Raw genomic sequence first — 21,285 nt, forward strand, 5'->3', positions numbered from 1 at the left:
ACATTTGCTTTAACATTCCTTGCTCAAGTAGAGTTGGATGCTCTGTAGCCAGCGGATGATTTTGTGGGGAGATGAGGCCCACTTTCACCTGAATGGAGCTGTGAATACCCACAGTTTCTGGGTATGGGCTATGCAAAACCTGCACGTGATATAACCAATTCCTTTGCATTCACCCAAAGTTACTGTCTGGTGTGAGTTTACAGATTCATTTATCATTGGACATTCTTCTTTCAGGACATTCACCAGTTGGGTCCTGTTAGTTGATCCATATAGGAGGTTCTTCGAGAAAATTCACGGAAACTGGAGTAATCAGTCGTGTGTTTCCTACTGCATAGCTAGCCTCATTCACCTGATCTGATCCCCCTATGACTTCTGGCTTTGGGCATTTCTCAAACACAGGGTTTGTTGGGGCCAGCACTGAAAGACAGCATAACATAGCGCATGTGCAACATCAGCCCTGACCAGCTACGTTCTGCCATTGAACACACTGGTCAGTGGCAGAACACAGATTTCAGAATATTAGGAAAGGCAGTACATTGAACAGTACAGTCTGTGAATGCATAATGGAAGTGAATAAAAATTTGTTATTTATGCTTGTGTTGCTTTTCTCCTTACATGCACAGAAAAATTACTACGTATACATTTATACATTTGGCACATCACACAGTGCCCTTTGGTGGTTCATTTTGGAACTACTTTTTTTTTTTTCAGATATTATTTCACCATGATGTATAATGCTACAAACTTTTGCAGCATTTGGATCACTGGGTGGTGCTCCACAAGGCCTTAAACAGATTAGTTTAAGGCCTTGTGGAGTCTTAAGCTAATTTAAGGCTCCACAATTAAACTAATTTATTTCTAATTTATTAGAAATAAATTAGTTTAATTTTGATCATCCTGTATTTCATAACAGTGAGATTCTATTGAAATTAGAACTGCTCAACCAGCTCTTTTGGAGAGATATTTATACCTTCATTCAAAATGTACTATGTCTATCAGTATGTTTACCTTTCAAACCAGAATGTTTTTTCCTAAATGAACAGAATGCACTTTGTGTAAGGATAGGTGAAATTAGGACTCCAGAAAAACTGATATCTTTGGATCTTAAATTAATAATGTACTTCTCTTTTGATGAGAAATTTTTCTACCAAAACATTAGACACGACGTTTAGAATTTTGCAACATGTTGCCATACTTGACATCTAAGTAATGCATTCATTTGAAATGCACCTCTCTAGTTTGTGAGACTCGCATTCTAACATATTTTTCAGATGTTGTTGTTGGTTCCTTTTGATATAACTAAAAAATAGGTTATTGATATATCTTTATTATGGTGAATGCATCACTTTCCAGTGTTTCCATTCCTTGACCAGAAGGCAGAGACACATTAGCTTTATTAAGTTAAGGGGATAATAAATCCCTCATTATTTTAAAGCTGGATATGAAACTCGGAGATCAAAATCTAACGAAATCTAAGAGTTTCATGCCGAAGAACTATCGGCAAGTCCAAGCGTAAGTCAACACCTGGATATTACAATGCTAGGGCAACTCGGAGCAAAGGTGGAGCAAGCGCCATCACTATCCTTAATATTTTCTCATAATGTAAAAAGCTGCTCCTAGGAGAAGTATTACTGTTTTACATTATGAGGAGAGGTCACTACCCAGACCGGTTTCGACCTTTATTGAGGGCTCATCAGTGAGTAGGTAGACCTGGATAATACCAAGGTTTAAGTGAACTGAACTTGCTATACAAATTGCCGGACCGGTGTACCCATATATTATTTTAAGAGCCTCTTGGCTCTTTATCGTAGTAACAATAATATATGGGTACACTGGTCTGGCAATTCGTATAATGTGGGTATATGTAAATTCAGTTCACTTAAACCTTGGTATTATCCAGGTCTACCTATTCCTGATGAGACCTCAATAAAGGTCGAAATCGGTCTGGGTAGTGACCTCTCCTCATAATGTAAAACAGTAATACATCTCCTAGGAGCTGCGTTTTGCAGTATGAAAAAATATAACGAAATCTAAGAGTTTCATCAGATAGTGATGGATCTTGCTCCACCTTTGCTCCGAGTTGCCCTAGCATTGTACTACACAGGTGTTGACTTATGCTTGGACTCGCCGATTGTTCTTCGGTATGAAACTCTTAGATTTCATTAGATTTTGATCTCCGAGTTTCGTATCCGGCTTTAAAATAATGAGGATTTATTATCCCCTTAAATTAATTTACGCCGCCAGAAAAAAATAGCCTCTTCGCTCTTTATCGTAGTAACATTAGCTTTATGTTTTATTGCTAATATCATTTGTGGATATGGCTATCCTAAGCCATTCTTGCTGAGAGATGTCATAATTTTACAACTGAATTGCTTTTACAAAGTTTAAGGAGGATTCTTCTAAATATTAAGGAGATATTTACAACACCTTATCAACTTCAATGCAGTGAACTTTATGGGAGATTGAACAGATTATTAAAATTAATTTTCTCAAACTGTAATTTTCTGATCTGCCATACACACCAGTCAGTATTCAAGAAAAACATGTTTTCATTATATGATTATGATCTTCTTTTCCCTTCTAATCTTGTCTTTTAATAATGAATTTTTAGAGAATATGATATAAAAGTTTAATATTTTTAAAACTTTGGCAATGATGAAAGAAGTGAGTGAAATTTACTCTGAGAAGAGTAGGTTAGTTTTAATTAGGTTTAGAAAATAATGAAACTAGACCTGGTTTTGGTGCAAGACTGGGCTGATAACAGAAAGAAAAAAAGTAATTCAATGTTATAGCTTATGTCCATACAGAACTGTGGAGAGATTATTTCCTTAACTTATAAATTGGTGACTATTCAATATCCTTGATAAAATCATTACTACACGGCGACACAGAATAAAAAAATATTATTATGAAAAGGATATTAGTACCACAGTTATATATGAAATCACCAACATGGAATTGTTAGAAGCTGAAGGGATGTTGAGGACAAAGAAAAAGGTGTGTTCTTTGCCATCCATTTAATTCAAAAAGTTAATAATAATTCAAATATTTTTTCTAAGAATAAATTAATATTGAGTATGCCTGATCAGGTAAATTTTAATAATAAAAATGTTGTGGTACCGAATCATTATATTAAATCAAGAGCCAAGAAATTGATATCAGATTAGAGAACTCAGAAACTAGCTTCAAAATTGCTGATTTTAGAGATTTACAATCATCCCATCAGCAGGTAGAACAAATTAATGAACATATTGATCATTCAGAAAATGAAAATACATTGTCATGTTTAAAAACTTCCTTTTAGACCCAGACAACATTTAGTAAGTAGTTTCAAGAATATTAATAAATAAATACATAAATAATAATAAAAAGGAAAAAATGTCTACAGTTTGTAAATGGGGGGAGGGAGGGAGGAAAATTGGTGAACAGGTTGATAAATAATTGCCACACTGTCACTCTGACCAACTAGGAAGTTTGAACATCATCACCAGCGTACCTTGAACAGAAACCCTAGAATACTACAAGAACTATTTGCACGAGACATGATGCAGTTATACGAAGACTGCATCAACACCACATTCTTCCAATCCCAAGACAAAATCTGTGAACAGAAAGAATGTCTAACAGTGGGCGTAAACATTTTCTCTGCTTTTAGCTATAATCTCTTCATGGAATCATTTGAAAACAATAAGTGGATGATGTTTTCATCATATGGCCAGCTCTGCAAAATAACAACAAGCTTTGTTGTTTATCTTAATAACTTTCATCCCTGCATTAAGTTCATTATTGAATTAGGAAAGAAATCCTTAATCATGGACATGATAGCTAAAATATTTCATCAAGGAATTAAAGTTGCTTGCTTCCTTCTAAACAAGATCTCAAGTCTCCTTCAACCTCCAAACCTCTCTCTTCACCACTGAAAAAGCTGTATTTTTATTTATTTATTTATTTATTTTTTTATTATTATTAATTTATTATTTATTTTTTTATTTTACTCTCCTGATGAAGTGTACTATGATATATGCAAACTAGTAGTGCTTTAAACTCAATAAGATAACTGCTAAATGATGCACTAGATTACTGAAGATATTACCACAGAAAATGGAAAGGGTGTTTTTTTTTTTTGAAGTAATTAAGCCTGCAATATGCATACTTTGTGAGATCTGCATTTTAAAGTGTAAAACAAGTATTTAAATTCTCTAAATAATACTTTAATATATATATATATATATATATATATATATTTTTTTTTTTTTTTTTTTTTTTTCTCATGGAGTTGCTTAAATCTTTGTCACCATAGATAATTCTTAAAAATTGTCAGAAATACCTTGTCTTCATAATTTCTTCCCTTAAATTGTAGAAGGGTGTTTGAGTATATAAATAAGATTATTTAATTTATTCATGCCGGCTGGGGGCGTCGCCCGGTTAAACAAGGCCCAAGTTGTTTTTGCCAGTGAACCAAGGCGAACAGTGAAAAGTCAGCTACTGGAACAAATCTGAAAACAAACCCCAACTCAAAATCACCAGTGTTAAAGATCGGTACTATCAACGTAAGAAGCCTGAATGGCAAAGAAATGGAGCTAGCTGAGGAATTACATAAGTACCAGATCGACATAATAGGGGTGACTGAAACAAAAAAGACCAAAACTGGTGAGATCTTTCTGAGCAATAAATACAAAATGTTATATTCAGGCAATGACAATCAAGGAAAAGAAGGAGTAGCCATAGTATTCAACACAAAATACGAGGCTAATCTTCTTGAATGGCAGGCAGTCTCAAGTAGAGTAATGTGGGCAAATATGAGAATGGGGAACTGGACAATGAGACTTATTTGTGCCTATGGTCCCACAGAAGGTTCTACTAAGGTAGAAGTGGAGGAATTTTTTGATGCTTTAGAAAAAGCAACTGACACTGTGAAAAAGGAAAAGTTGGTCCTTGTTGGAGATCTAAATAGCAGAGTAGGAAATGATTGTGAGACATGCAAAAATATTTTGGGAAAATTTGGAGAAAAGAGCAAAGCTAATAATAATGGCAAATATCTGTTGGATTTCTGCTCAGGACATGGACTGGTTATTACTAACACCATGTTCCAACATAAAAATGTGCACAAATTCACATGGAGAGAAGAGGCTAGGAATAAGAAAGTCTCATTGACTAGTTATTGTTGATAGTGATGTTTTCTCCCTGGTGCATGACACCAGAGTGTACAGAGGATTTGAAATTGGAAGTGATCACTATTTAGTCTTGAGCAGGATAAAATTGAATTTTATATTGAAAAAAATAACATGTAAGAAAGTTTTAAAGCGAATAAAAGTTGAGCAGCTCTCAGATGTGAACTGTAGACTAAAATACACAAAGATTATTGAAGTAAAAATGAAAGAGTTTGAGAACAGGAATCAAACCTTGGAGATACAGTGGCAAACTCTGAAGAAAACATTGATTGATTCTGCCAGAGAGGCATGTGGTGAGGTTATCTGTAAGGATAAAAAAATCAGAACTCCCTGGTGGACACAGGAAGTTAAAGAGGCAGTGAAGGAAAAGAAGAAAGCATATCAAAAGTTCCTGTCAAATAAGTCAGCTTGTGCTCTTAGAGAATATAGAGACAAATGCAAGAATGCTAAACACTGTGTAAAACTAGCTAAACAAAAGTCATGGGAGGACTTTGGGAAGAATATAGAAAATAAATATCAAGAAGGTGGCAAAATATTCTGGAGGTTGTTAAAGAAGCTTAGGAATGGAGGAAAGAGTGCTGTAAAAGGAGTTAGAGATGATAAAGGTGACATGAAAATGGGAGAAAAAAGATATCCTTGAAGTATGGAATAATTACTTTGAAAAACTGCTGAATGAAACAAGCAGTGATGACAACACAGCAGTAAAAAACACTGACCAGGCATGCAGTCAGGAATACATATCCATGCTTGAAGTAGAAAAAGCCATCAAAGACTTGAAATGTGGAAAGGCAGCAGGAGTAGATGAAATTCGACCAGAAATGCTGAAGTATGGTAGTATAAAAGTCTTACAGTGGCTGCACTGCATAGTTCAGAAAGCCTGGACAGAGGGACGAATTCCCGATTATTGGAGTAGAGCTCTCATAGTACCCATATATAAAAAGGGAAATAAAACTGCATGTGAGAATTACAGAGGTATTTCCCTACTGAGTGTTCCTGGCAAGATCTATGCAAGTATACTTGAGAAACGGTTGAGAAGAATTGTGGAAGAAAAGCTTGGTGAAGAACAAGCTGGATTCAGGCCAAATAGAGGCTGCCAGGATCAGATCTTCACTTTACGACAAATAGTTGAGAAAGCATGGGAATATAACAAAGATCTGTATTTAAGTTTTGTCGATTTGGAAAAGGCATATGACAAGGTGCCAAGAGAGAATCTATTCAATACGCTGCAATTATATGGTGTCAGTGGGTCATTATATCAAGCAATACTTAGTCTTTATTTGACTTGTAAGTCAGCAGTTAGAATTGAAGGAAGTACATGAAGATGTTTTAATGTTAAATCTGGTGTGAGACAAGGATGTACATTATCCCCTCTGTTATTCATTATCTATATGGATCACATTATGAAGGAAAGTGGTATTAAACATGATATCAAAATTGGAGATGTTAATGTTAGCTCTTTGCTTTATGTGGATGATGTTATACTTCTAAATAAATCTGCTACAAGTCTGCAAGATTCTCTGACTAAATTGAATAGCTGTTGTAATAGATATGGTATGAAGGTCAGCAATAAAAAGACAAAGACAATGAAAATAGGCAGAATCATTGAAAATGTCAACTGGGTTGTGAATGGAGAACCTGTGGAACAAGTAAAACATTTCAGCTATTTACGCACGATTTTTAGTGAAGATGGTAAATTGAAGTCAATTGAATAAATTCATATGGAATAAGAGAGAAATTAGTCGGAACACTAAATTAGCTGTATACAAGACAGTGTTCAAACCAGTACTTAAATATAAGTAATGTTTTCATTGCCGAAATGAAGCTTATTAGCTCTTTATACTTCAGTAACTTAATGGTTGCACCTGTTTGGAAAACTCGTTCGCAAAGTACATAAGTTCTTTTCGCTATACACTTTGGTATTAGGTCTAGCTATTCACTGATGAAGCCTCAAAAAAGGCTGAAACCGGTCTGGGTAGTGACCTCCCTCCATAATGTAATAACAGCATACATTTCCTAGGAAATGTGTTTTTACATTATGGAAAATACTTAAGAATAGCGATCTGAATTTCCCCACCTTTGCAACGAGCTGCCCAGTTTTGTACTACGTACCGGATCACTTGCATTGGCTAACGCTAGTGTCGCCGATACTTTATAGTTTACTATATTCGGCAAGAAACTCTCTGATTCCGATCTTTGAGTTTCTTATTCGGTTTTAAAACTATGTGGGATTTAATATCCCCTAAATTTAAGTAATGTAATTACATTTTTTGTTATATTTGTATGTTAACTTTGTTTTCTTTTATATTCTTCCTGTAGTTACTGGAAGAGACTCCACCAAATGGAGCAGAATTTTCAAAGCATGTGTCTGTGAGTAAAAATATTTCTTATTTAAGCATTAGAAATTCTCGATTTCTGATTAAAGAAGTAATAGTGTATCTATTTCACTTTTTTTTAAGGCCTGACTTATATCCCAGAATAAAAAACATAATACAGTTTTCATAAAAATGAGCTCTAAAGCTATTAGATATGCTAGATTGGAAATAGTCATACAGTAGTTCTTACCCAGTAAACAGTCTCTTATGATCTAAAAATGGGATAGAACTCTCAAGTTTGTGTCTTCTAATGAATCATTAATATGTCATACGCATGATGCCTTATATGTTAAAGAATGATTTAGCAGTTCAAGAATGTTCACCTATAATTCACATAAACTAAAGGTTGTAGAATGTTTATATAACAACACTTTTGGAACTTCTTTTTTAACCAGTGTTCATACTTAATTGCTGCTTAATCCTGATAATGTGAGTATTAGGAGGAGGAATGACTAAACTAAAATGTATAGTTTAAATCACCTAACAGGAAAATGCCTGTTGGCATCTCATTCAGTAAATATTGTAAGCATGAAACTTAGTGAGTTACTCAATCTGTATGTCTATAGATATATGTAAAGTCTTTTAACAGTTTTCTTAATCTCTCTTTTTTTTTTTTTTTTTTTTCTGCCAACAATTTGAAAGCTAAGGATCCATAAAATTATTCATTTTACAATTGCTTCAGTTTGGCAGAATTTTATAATACATAATGAGGAATTTGACATCTGTCATTATATAGCCAAATGAAAGAAACCCAATAGTTTGAATTTTAACAGAGATTTGAGAATAAACCTTTATAAGTATAGGAAGTGCCTTGGTTTGCACTACTCAAAAGACTTGGGCTCTGCCCAGGAGTCCATAATAGATACCTGTTAGTGCATTGATCATGTCTCACAGGTCTGACAGCTATTTCAAACTGTTGGTTCTCATCAGAGACCAGGTGAAAATCTAAGACAGCAAGAATCTTCATACTGGTACTAGAGCAATCCCATGTCAGAGAGTTATATTCTTTATAAATGAACTCTCATTATTTTGTCAGGTGATATTTCACTTTTGGTAATTACAATTACATGGTATGTTACTTATTTCATTTGATATGTATATATTGTTCCCTTTCAGTATTATTTCTCATGTGTGCATCTTTAAGGATTTTTTTTTCTGGATTTGATATACTTTATATTATATTAAATTAAATTAATTAACTAATTATATTTAATAATTTTTTTAAATATATTGTTAAAATTTAAATTACATAGCAAATATTTTTTGAATTTTCATCCAATGTGATATGTACCTTCAAGAGGTATGCAGGGATACTATGATAATATCACAAAAAAAACGTTGATGTTATTACTAACTTCCTATTGACAGTTTTGTTTTCCTCCAAATTAGTCTTCTCTCTAGGCTACAGTATTGTCACATCTTATATTTGGTCTTCTAAGGCACTTCAAGTGCATCAGTCCAACAGGATCTTGTTCCTCTGACATAATACCAGTTGAAATTAGCTCTGTTCATACAGTCCTGAATTCCACCAATGTCAAGCTCATTCCTAATATTGTAATTTTTAATATGATATTGCCATTGATGTCATCGATAAAATGTTTTATTTCTAACCCAGCTCTCAAATTCATAAATTAGTTTGAACACACTGTCTTATATACTGCTAGCTTAGTGTTTTGACTAATTGCTCTCATTCCATATAAATTTATTTAGTTGATTCTGCACAATATCAGTTTTGCTAATTCTATTATCTATTTCCATATTTTGTTATCATTTTTTCTAAAAATTGTGCCTAAGAAGAGCTAATTTAAAAATTCTTGACATGGTATATCAGAGTGAACATATGCATAAGTACCACCTTTAAGAAAAAAAAAAGAGAGAGTTTGTAAAGGTAAGCAGTGTAAGAAGAAGAAGCTGAAATGGCAGTTTCTGTTAGGAAAAGTAGGTGTACCTTTGTGGATTAGAGATGGAAACAAACATTGATGGAATTAAGGCCATGTATTAAACTAAGGTAATTATATTATTGTTTAATCCTTTATCCAAGTGTAAGCAAACAAAGTTTGCACATGAGTGAAAAAACTTTCAACAATAAGCCAATGTATATTTATGAAATGAATCTGAAAGACAGTGGGAGATTTGTCTTTATTCATGTGTAATCTATTTTGCTTTGCTTGACTTTCATGATTGTCATTTAAGTTGAGTTGAAATTGGGAAGGGCATCCAATGTGGAGAATTTTACCCAACTCTATGCATGTTGCATTTCTATTGTGGTCGTCATGTTCCCACACAAAGGTTACACATCTGCTTGTGGACAGAACACACCATAAACAAGAATTTCATTAATTATGAATGCCTGTAGATAATGCCTGTAGTATTATCTTTGTACTGGTACAGTATTCAAGACTAATTTGGAGGAAAACAAAACAGTCAACAGGAAGTTAGTAATAACATCAACTTTTTTTTGTGGTATTATCATAGAATTTGAAATGGAGGTTATTATGTGTGATTTGTAGTCTAAAAATTAGTGTCATAATGAAAATGCAAATTTTTGAGAAAGTGTTAAAAAGAATATTACAGTGAAAACTGAAGAGGTACACTGCAGACCAAAATATATAAGATTTATTGGTCATTGAAAAAGGTGACATTTAAAACCAAAAACTGTAACTACTATAGAGACAACCATTTCTCAAAATGATATGGCATTGATCAAGATACTGGGGCATACTCCCAAAATCACTGCTTTTGAAGCCAAAAGATTCTAGCCTCTTTAATGAAGCCATAAAACAGGCTTCGTGAAAGAGGCCAGAATCTTTCCAACAGCTAGCAAATGGTTTTAATCAGTACTTTGTAGACTACTTCCTAGAATTACAAGGATTCCTCTGCTCACAAAACATTAATAACATAATATATAGGCTTCAACTATTCAGTGATTAATCAGAATATAACTATCTTGGAATGTTACTTTACCAGAGTGTCACTTTCATAAATAACACAGTGTATGGCTTTCTCTCTTATCTTCAATCATAAAAATTCCCAACATTGAAGATAAGGAATCTGCAGAAAATCACCATTCATTTCATTTGTTTCCTTATTTCTCAAGAGAATAATTTATGTATAACTCTCTCTTTCCTTTCTTAATGTCATTTAAATTCATTTAAACATCTTCACATGATTTCGTTTACATAAGATTTTATTGTTAGATAAAAATTGGAATAAAAGATGTATACATTGGCATGTTGATAAAATTATGTTTGTCAAAATGAAATTCTGTTTTAAAAAGAACATAGCAACTGTGCTGGTGATTTTGCTGTCGATAGTGTGATTTTGCTGCCGATAGTCCATTAAGTGTAACAGGTTTTCATTTAGCAGCAGTAAGATTTTGCAGACATAACTAACACCATCTTAGATTAAAACAAAATTCTTATGGTTGTCTTTATTGATTTGACTAAAGCATTTGGCTTTAGCTAAATCAATAGTCAAAGCATGCCAGCCTGGTTGGCCAAGTGATTAGCATACCTGCTCTCCAACCAGCAGGTTGCAGGTTCGAATCCTGCCATAGGTATGAATGATGTTTGTAATTGCCTTTAGGTAGAAGATGAATTTCATTGCCCAGTGTGAGACCACTGCCATGCTTATTGGAGGCCTGAAGTGGCTTGAAAAAGTTCCATTTTTGGCCTATAGAGCAGGGTTCTTGTACTATGTGAAAAATAAAAATACAAAAAAAAGAAAAGAAAAGAAAAGAAAATTGATAAAAATAGAAAAAAATAAAGAAAATTGTTAACCTGCAGTATAAAGTGTACTATAAGTTTGCAAATTAACCTTTCATGGATGGGAGCAAGATAAAAAAAAAAAATTGACACACTCATACATGAACCTATTTAAAAAGTTAAAACGTGTTGGAATAGGTTGGTGTGGTTTAGAAATTACCTACAAAACAGAAAACAAATCATGTTTGGGTGATCTTGCCTCTGAAAGGTAGCTGATTAATATAGTTTTATAGTTGTGGGTTGACCAGATATACGTGATTTGTTTTCTGTTTTGGAGATAATTTCTCAACAACGTCTCAAAGAATTTGGGGCATGATCCAATAAAGGTTGAGAAACACTACTCTAAAGGCTATCATTTTTAAACAAATATTTTATGATCTAAACATGAAATATTTGCACACAATCAACTGTGTTAATTTATTTTACATAAGAAAAACATTTTTTAACTATCAAAATATAATAAGAATGAAATATTTTATAATCTTTTATAAAACATTTGATTGGCTACTGGTTTTACCATACGATTGGCTACCAGAAGGAAGAAGGGTAAAGATAGTGCATGCGCTTATTTTATTTTCAAACCTTTAAGTATGGAAATAGACAGAATCAACAAAGCTGGTATGGTAGGAAGTTAATTGAATAAATTCATATGGAATAAGAGAGAAATTAGTTGGAACACTAAATTAGCTGTATACAAGACAGTGTTCAAACCAGTTTTAACTTATGGATCTGAGAGCTGGGTCAGAAGTAAAACACTTGACCAAAGACTAGAGGCCACAGATATGAGGGTTCTGAGAAAGATTAGAGGTGTGAACAGATGGCATCATTTGCAATATCATATTAAAAACGAGGATATTAGAAAAGAACTTGACATTGTTAGCATCCAGGAATATGTTAGCAGGGCTAATCTCAGGTACTATGGTTACTTAAACAGAATGAGAGTCAAGATTAGCAAAACAAGTGTTCTCTGCCAGGTTGGCAGAAAAAAGACCTAGAGGAATACCAAGATACAGGTAGATTGATACAGTAAAAAGTGTCTTAGAAGACAGAAATATAAAATCTGATAATAGGAGTCTTGACAGATTGATTTTGGAGGAAAATTGTTGATAGGAAGTTAGTAATGATGTAAGTTTTTCATGTAGTACTATCATTATATCCTGTACACCCCCCCCCTTGAGGGTACATGTCAGGAATTTGATGATGATAGAAATTATGTATTGCTTGATACAATGTCCTATTTACATCATATAACTGTAGCCTTTTGTAGAGCTTCCTCTTGGCAATTTGTCAAATGTCTTTTCCAGATCAACATAATTTAAATACAAATCCTTGTTACATTCCCATCTCAGCTATTTGTCTTAAAGTGAAAATCTGATCCTGACAACCTCTGTTTGGCCTGAATCCAGCTTGCTCTTCACCAAACTTTCTTCCACAATTTTTTTAGTTTCGCCATTTCTCAAGTATACTTGCATAAATCTCACCAGAAATACTCAGTAAGGAAATACCTCTGTAATTCTCACATTGTTTTATTTTCCTTTTTATAGATGGGTACATGAGAGCTCTGCTCCAAACATCTGGAATTCAACCCTCTGACCAGGCCTTCTGAATTATGCAATGTAGCCACTGTAAAACTTTTATACCTCCATATTTGAGCATTTCTGGCCGAATTTCATCTACTCCAGCTGCCTTTCCACATTTCAGATTTTTGATGACTTTTTCTGCTTTAAGTATGGATGTGTTCCTGACTGCATTTCTATTGGTAGTTTTCTATCATCATGTGACACTGCTTGTTTCTTTCAGCAGTCTTTCAAGGTAATTACTCCAGATATCTAGAATATCATTTTCTTCAGTTTTTCATATTATCATCTCTGATTCCTTTTATAGTACTTTTCTTATATTTATAAGCTTTTTCAATAGACTCTAGAATATTTTGCCACCTTCCTTATATTTATTTTCTATTTTCTTACCAAAGACTTCCCTTGACTTTTGTTTAGTTCATTTTGCACAGTGCTTTGCTTTCTTACATTTTTCTCTATTCTCAAAGAACACAAACTGACTTGCTTGCCAGGAAAACTTTCAATATGCTTTCTTCTTTTCCTTCACTGCCTCTATATCTTCCTGAGTCTACCATGGAGTTCTGATTTTTCTGTCCTTACAGATAACATCCTTACATGTCTCTCTGGCTGAATCAATCAATGTTTTCTTCATGATTTGCCATTGGATCTTCAAGGTTTTTTTCTTCTTTTAAAATTCTTTCATTTTTTCTTCAATAATGTTTGTATATTTGTGTTTACAGTTCATCTCTGAAAGCTGCTCATCTTTGATTCATTTTAAAACTTTCTTATACACTCTTCTTTACAATATAAAATTCAATTTTTATCTTGCTCAAATCTAAAATAGTGACCACTTCCTATTTTAAATCCTCTGTATACTTTTGTGTCCTGCACCAGTGGGAAAAGATCGCTATCAATTATAATATAGTCAATGAGACTTATTTCTTGCATCTTCTCCACGTGAATTTGTGCACATTTTTATATTGGAACATGGTGTTAGTAATAACTAATCCATGTCTTAAACAGAAATCCAGCCAGCATTTTCCATTATTATTATTCTCTTTGCGCTTTTTTTTCCAACTTTTCCCAAAACATTTCCTACTCTGCTCTTTAGATCTCCAACAAGGACCAGCTTTTCCTTTTTCATTGAGCCAGCTGCCCTCTCTAATTCCTCAAAAAATTCCTCCATTTCTTCCTTGGTAGAACTTTCTGTTCGACTGTTCAATAGGGTTGAGATCAGGGCTCTGGGGAGGCCAGTCAAATGCAGTTACACCAGCACTCTTATGCCACAGTGCACTGTTTTGCTGAAAGAGAATGGTCAGTTCTTTAGAAAAGCCACAAAGTAGGAAGCATTGCATTGTCCAGAATGTTCGGATACCTCTTATAGGTCAGTGTTCATGGAACCACAAACAGAGATCTGTGGCCAAAACAGGACCGTACCATCATACCACCACCCTCCGAATTTCATAGTTGGGGTTTCACACTCTGGTAAGAGACGTTCACCAGGCATCTGCCACACCCACACCTGTCCATCTGCTTGGTAGAGGGTATAATATGATTCATCACTCCATAACACAGCTTTTCACGTCCCACTGTACATGCTCTTTGCACCAATGAAGATGATGCTGCTTGTTGATTTGCATAATGTGGAGCTTGCATATTGCAGTTCTACCATGGACACCTGTGTTGTGAGCCTCAGTTTGGAATGTTTTTGTGCAGATTTGTGTTCCAGTCAATGCCGCATGTTGGCCGACAAATGGCAGTATTTACATATTATCCTTCATAGCACCCTACAGTCATGTTCACTGAGTATGATGGGTCATCCACTGTAGGTGGCACTTACAGTTGATTCTCTCTACTTTCATATCAGTATGGTATCACTAATTGTTGACATGGGGCAGCTCAATTTGTCAATAATTTGCTGAACAGAAATGTCTGCAACATGGCATCTTACCACACCACCTCTTTCAAACTCTGTTGTTTCTCTTCTTTTAGCCATTTCATCCAGATATAGTTGCACTGACATGGGAGCATCATATTCCTCCAATTTATACTGGCTACAAATATGTGACTCATTATATGGCACAATGAACCTTATCCATGGGGGTGGGGTCCATTGACTTCTTTTCAAGCAGTGTATTACAGGAATTATTTAAGAATGTGCATGCTATCAGAGCTAATCTGACATTGTGTGGTTGCTAAAACAGAATGGAAGACAAAACATTAATAAAATAGTGTAAGCATACACATCATGGTATAACAATCAAATGTCATGTAGTTGGGACATTGCCCATTTACAAGTTCCTTACCTTTATATCTTTTTTCATCAATGGATCATGATGAGCAGTTAATAGTTACCTATTGGAATATTCCAAACAGTTTGGAGAGAGACACCATCACATTATGAAGTATTATTGATACTTTATACTGCGATGTTGTCTCGTATATATTAGGAGTTTCTGGTTAATTGGAACACATAGGGACTTGAACATTTTGGGCCTTTGGGCCAGTTATGCGAATTTTCGTGTTAATAGTTAAAAAGATATAAAAAGACAAACTAAATTTCATTGAGCAACAAATTATTTATTTTAATGAATTACAATAAGAAATATATATATTTAAATTTCCTAAAACAACTAAAACATTTAAATTTCCTGACAGTATCACCTAAAAGTGATACTGTCAGGAAACTGGTGGAACAAAGGTGATGAGTCATTTACAAGCTGTGGTTTGGTGTAATATAACCTTTGCTTTCCTTGTGCCAATAAACCTTAAATGAACAAATCATTTACAAGTGATTACCTTAGAGATGTAATCTCAAGTGGTGCAGTCTCCTGTCCCAATTAAACAGTATTCTCTCCCAAATAAGCAAAGAACACCCTGGCAATTTTCTCAGTTTGGTTTCCTTCTTTAAGATTTGTCCCAAATAATTGTATTTCCAATAGGATGGCCCAATTAACTGGATTCTACCATATTTACTGTTATTGAGACTAAAAAGACCAACATATGCAATCCTTCAAAATAATAAGCATAAGAAGACTCATTCACTTGGGTAATAAGAGTTAAGCTTCAGTATTCATTCAAGAAATTCAAAATTTCTTGAATGAATGACAGCTTCAAGTATAGTGATGCGGTTAATTGTAAATGGGAAATTTGGACAGTGAGATTTATTTATCCCACTGCTCTCATTCAATTTTTAGTCATTGGAAAGGTCATCTGATTAGAGGGGATTATAAAACGAATGGAGCATGAGGGGAGAAGAATGAGTGGCTATCCCTCGAGGTTATATAAAGGTGTGATGATGATGAAGAATGTGAAAAGTAGATTTGTTTGTATAGCTTGAGTGAGTGGAACGTATTTCCAAAGTGCATTGTGAATGTGGGAAAGGAACATAAATGAGTTAGAGATTGAATACATAGACATTGGAAGTTTTTTAATACTTGGATAAAGGATTATACTAAATTTATTATAGTCTAACCAAGTGGAAAAAAATTTCCAACATCTTTCTTTAAATCCAGAGTAATTTAATAATAAGGTGAGACACCTTTTGGCAACTCTTATAGGTAAAGATTACTTCTCCATTGCTTCCACCTTGGTATCACCACCTCTGAGTCTGGCTCCCACTGACGAGACCTCAATAAAGGTCGAAACCAGTCTAGGTAGTGGCCTTTCCCTTAATGCATAGCATTATACATGTTCACAAGGAGATGTGCTTTGCATTATGGGAGATACTAAGACAAGAAGTGATGAGAGCTTGGTCCACATTTACCACGAGTTGCCTCAGTCCTGAAGATACTTCAGGTGCAAACTTTGTTTGCTTACACTTGGATAAAGGATTAAACTAAATTTATTATGAATACATAGACATGTTGTTAGTCAAGTGGGCCTCCCACAATGAATTTGCTGATTCTGTGGAGATTGCTGTAATAATAATATGATCTCATTCTTGCCGGATGCCAACAGCAGAGAAGGAAACAAAACCCAGGCATATAGAAATGTTTTCAGAAAATTCGAACCAAAAGGCAGGGTTAGTAATAGTGGCAAGTATTTACTAGATTTCTGCCCAATTACTGATACTGTGTTTCAAGATTAAAAATAAATAAATAAATAAAAAGGGCATTGATTCATGTAGAAAACTCGTGTGTGTGCACGCACGCGCGCACACACAAAGGAAGGGTAAAAACTAGAAGAAAAGGTACGTAATTAATAATGTCTTCAGATTGGTTCAAGATACAAAATTATATGCAGAATTTGAAGTGTGCATGCACATGCTTTGTTTTAAATCTTTGAAGTTTAAATTTTTTTTATAAGATATGAAGTACTTTAAATCTGAAGTAAATTTTCAAATATTTTCTGAATTTACTTCAAACATATACAGTGCAGGTCAGGCACACTGAGGATTTAATCTTGGAGGGGGGCCGAGCACTCAAGATTTAATTTTTTTGTGGGGGGGGGGGGGGGGTTAAGTATACGATTTGAGAATACACACTACACATTGCATACGAGCTATGACTGAGCATCTGCAGTGATCGCCAATACATGATACCTATGATCTCCTTTGGCCCGGTTCGGGCAAACGAAGTAGCACTCAGTCCGATGGAGCAATACTTCGTTCGTCTCGCGTTCAACAGTGGCCGTGATTCCCGAGAGCTATAGGGTATTCCCACCTTATGTGACGGCTAATTCATAAGTAGTATAGAAATAGAAGACACGGCACAATATAAATTTTAAAAAAAAATCATTTTAATTAGGAAAAGATTTTTGGAAAATTTTCTAGTGTTTTTTCCTTTTTCTTTTTTGGGGGGCCAGGGCCCCTTGCCGCTGCCCCCCCTCCCTGGGTGCGCCACTAGTGTGGGTAATAACCCTCATATAACACAGTAGTTAGATTCCTATAAAATCTGTAGTGTGAAATGTTGTATGGAAAGTTATGTTCCGAAAGCTAACAAAAATACAGTTTTATTTTTATAACATTCAGTAACTTAAGTAGTAAAAGCTGAAAATTTCGAAATTGCTCTAAATAAAGGAGCATATTTATTAATTGAATGTTAATCTGTTATTAGCATATAAATCTGTTAATTTTACAAAATTGGAAGATCGTGCTTTAACAGCAGTTCTAATTTTCTTTTATGGTCCAGATTGACACTTCATTTAAATTTAATATTTTTGTGATGTATATCTTTCCTTTTTTAAGATGATCCAATAAAATTTCTTTTGAGCTGTATGTTTTACTTTTATTAGGCATAATAATCTCACCACAAAGAAATTATTCCAGTACAATTCTTAAGAACAGAGTTTAACAATACCTGAAAAAAAAAAATTAGAAACGATCAAATAAAAACCAAAGTAACTATACAAAAACCTTAAACGTTACAAACTGCACATTTCCAAGTCATAATTTTAATGGTCTCAAACAAGCACAAAAGATTTCCTTTTTTTTTTTTTTTTTCATAACAGCTAGTGAGTCAACTTTGGAGATTCACCAAAAAGAATGCAACTGTTGAAAAATTATATCCAATATAATAGCAGGGTTTTTCTGCACAAAAGTTCACAAATATCATGTCATACAAGATTTGCTGCAATTCTCTGTTTTAGAGCAAAAATGTATTATATAAGCACTGTTATATGGGGGGGAGGGGTTGCATGTACTTTTTTCTAATATATGCTGCCTACTACTTGAAGTACATATTTAAAGTACCTTCCCCAGCTTTGTTTCCAGTATGGTTAAACTTATATTTCTATGATTGTCATGCTAATGTTTGAATAGGATCCTGTGATTATTATGAAAATGCATTTATTTTTGGAACTTCTAAGTTCTAATGAAAGATTCCATTTTTATACATTTTGCAGTGTATTTTGAAGAGAGAAGAATATTGGAATATATGGAAAAATGATGGCTGTCCAGATTTTAAAGATGCTGAAAATAACGAGAAAGTTCCATTGAAATCACATAGGTGAATCAGATGAATGTTTAATAAATTCATTTTAAATGTTGCATATCTTTGCTTATATATATATATGTACACTATCTACCAATAATTGTCCGGACACTTCAGCATTTTACAATTGGCAGGCGAACCCTAATATTTTCTATGTCCACCTTTGGCTTTGGTCACTTCCTGCACCTTTGAGGGAGGCTTTCCACCAATTTGTGGTAGACATCAGGTATAATTTTTCTCCATTCCTCCATCAAAGCAGCACTGAGTTCAGCGACAGATCGAGGATGTGCTCCTCTAGACCTCAATCGCGACTCCAATTCATTCCTCAGCTGTTAAGTGGGATTGAGGTCAGGACTCTGCACAGGCCAGGGCAGTCATTTAACACCCATTTCTTCATACCATTCCTTTGTAAAGTTAAATTTGAAATATTTCTCATTATTCAAATAGTTAGCTTGGAAAGTTAAGATTGATTGATCCCTAAAGGTTAATCAGATATCTAAAAGGGAAAAAAAAAAGGTAAAGAGGACTGAAGCTAATAAGCATGTTTCTCTTGTATGAATTTGAATGATCCTGATGTGATTGTGGAGAATTTAATAATTATTTTGTGAATGTATAAGCAGATGAAGAGAAGTTAGAAAAGAAGGGAAATTACAGGATACGTGTTTTTTTTTTTTTGATTGTATTTTATTGTAAATTCAGGATTCTTATTATTTATTTTATTTTTTATTTATCAGACCCATATGAGAAATGTTGCAAAGTCTATAATACATCATCATCATTCGTGTACAGGTTACCAGAAAGAAAAAGTTTGTTGATGTCTTTCTTGAAAATTGTAGTCTTTGAGGAAGACAGAATAGTAAAGCTTGCTCCAGAATAAAGAGATAGATGAAATGAAAGATGGTGAAGAGATTTGGAAGTTTATTGCTAGAGAGTAAATGGACAAATTAAAGATACCAAGAAATTATATTCTTGGTTTAATCCTTTATCCAAGTGTAAATAAAGTTTGAAGAATTTGATGACTGGGCAACTCATATATAGAGGCTAATGACCACATCACTTGCCTTCGTATCCCATAATGTAAAGCACACATATCCTTGTGTGCTTTACATTATGGCACCCCCCTTTCTAGTCATCAGAATTCAAGGAGAACCGGCCTACAAGTCCAGAACTGGGGGGGGGGGGTATTAGTTAAATTTTATTCGCCATTACTTTCTGACAGCAGCCACATTTGTTTGTGTGAGACTGGAATTAAACCATTTCCATCACTTAACACTTTGTCAATCCTGTTCATACTGCAATGATGAAACGTTTTCTTTAGTAAAAGGAACTAATTTCCAGTAATTTGAAAGGGGGGGGGGTTACCACAGACTGTAATTAATCGTTGAAATCCTGTTTAGACTAGATCTTTGTGTATTTCTTCATATCACGTCATGACTTCAGTTCAGATTTAAACTGTTCAGCTCATTCAGTATTTGGATCATGTGTAAGAAAATGACTTTGCAATTTTACTAGCCATTTGAAGATCTGCAGACGAAAAATCATCAAATCGTTCTTTGCCAACTGCATTTGCTAGTCTGATGATATTGGAGTATTCAGTTGTATGCAAAGGTACGGGGTTTTTCTTTTTCACACATTCTGGCCAAGTAGCTTTCCAGCATGCACTTAAAGTTGATGGTTTCAATTCTGATAATGCCAACTTAGCAAGTTTGATTCAATCCAAAATAGAAAAATTTCTTCCTCACATCAGTAACTGTCAGTAAAGTATCCTTATCTAGTTTATCCAAAATGTATTGGGATGTTCTTATATAGTAAGTTTTGAATAAGTAGCGATCACACCCTAGTCTTGTGGTTGTATTAAGGATGTTGTATTAGTGGCAGAAAACAAAATTCCAATTCGTATGTTCTAAAACAGGATGGTCAAGCACATTGTCAATAATCAATAAAATGTAAATGTCCAGATTTTTTTTCCATCAAATAGTATTTAAATTCTGGAACAAAACATTGATGGAACCATACATTAAAAATTTCTTTTGTAACCCAACCTTTTTTATTTGCCTTCCAGTGCACTGGCAACATGTTAAAATCGACACCTTTCATTGTCCATGGTCTTAGGGATCGATTAATGAGTAATGGTTTTAATATATGATCTCCTGAAGCATTGCTGCAAAATAATAGTCACACGATTCTTAGCTGCTTTAAAACCACCAACACTTTTTTGTGATTTCGCTATATAAGTTCTACTTGGCATTTGTCTACCTCTGTCTTCTTCTTTTCAGCCATTTTTTGTCCACTGCTGGACGAAGGCCCCCTCCAGTTCTTTCCACCTTTCTCTGTTCTTGGCAATGGTTGACCAATTTTCCCCAATAAAATTTGACAATTCATCAACTCCACCTTCTTTTAGGACTCCTCGGCTTCGTTTCCCTTCTTTTGGAATCCAGTTCGTTAGTATGGTGGTCCATTGCTCATCTTCTCTTCTGGATAGATGTCCG

General features: G+C 34.3%; 1 protein-coding gene across 2 annotated transcripts in view; it reads left to right on the forward strand.

Annotated features, from left to right (window-relative positions):
* Positions 1-21,285, forward strand: part of Hpr1 (THO complex 1-like protein Hpr1) — a 311,940-nt gene that overhangs the window by 212,843 nt on the left and 77,812 nt on the right. For both annotated transcript variants that reach the window (XM_090391220.1, XM_090391221.1), the window contains exons 13-14: positions 7,488-7,538; positions 18,708-18,811. In XM_090391220.1, the coding sequence (XP_090247346.1) occupies positions 7,488-7,538; positions 18,708-18,811 (155 nt within the window). The remainder of the gene's footprint in view (positions 1-7,487; positions 7,539-18,707; positions 18,812-21,285) is intronic.

Source organism: Typopeltis vanoorti, chromosome 4 (genome assembly GCF_054136105.1).
Source record: "Typopeltis vanoorti isolate ZY-2024b chromosome 4, IOZ_Tvanoo_1.0, whole genome shotgun sequence".
NCBI classification, from domain to species: domain Eukaryota; kingdom Metazoa; phylum Arthropoda; class Arachnida; order Uropygi; family Thelyphonidae; genus Typopeltis; species Typopeltis vanoorti.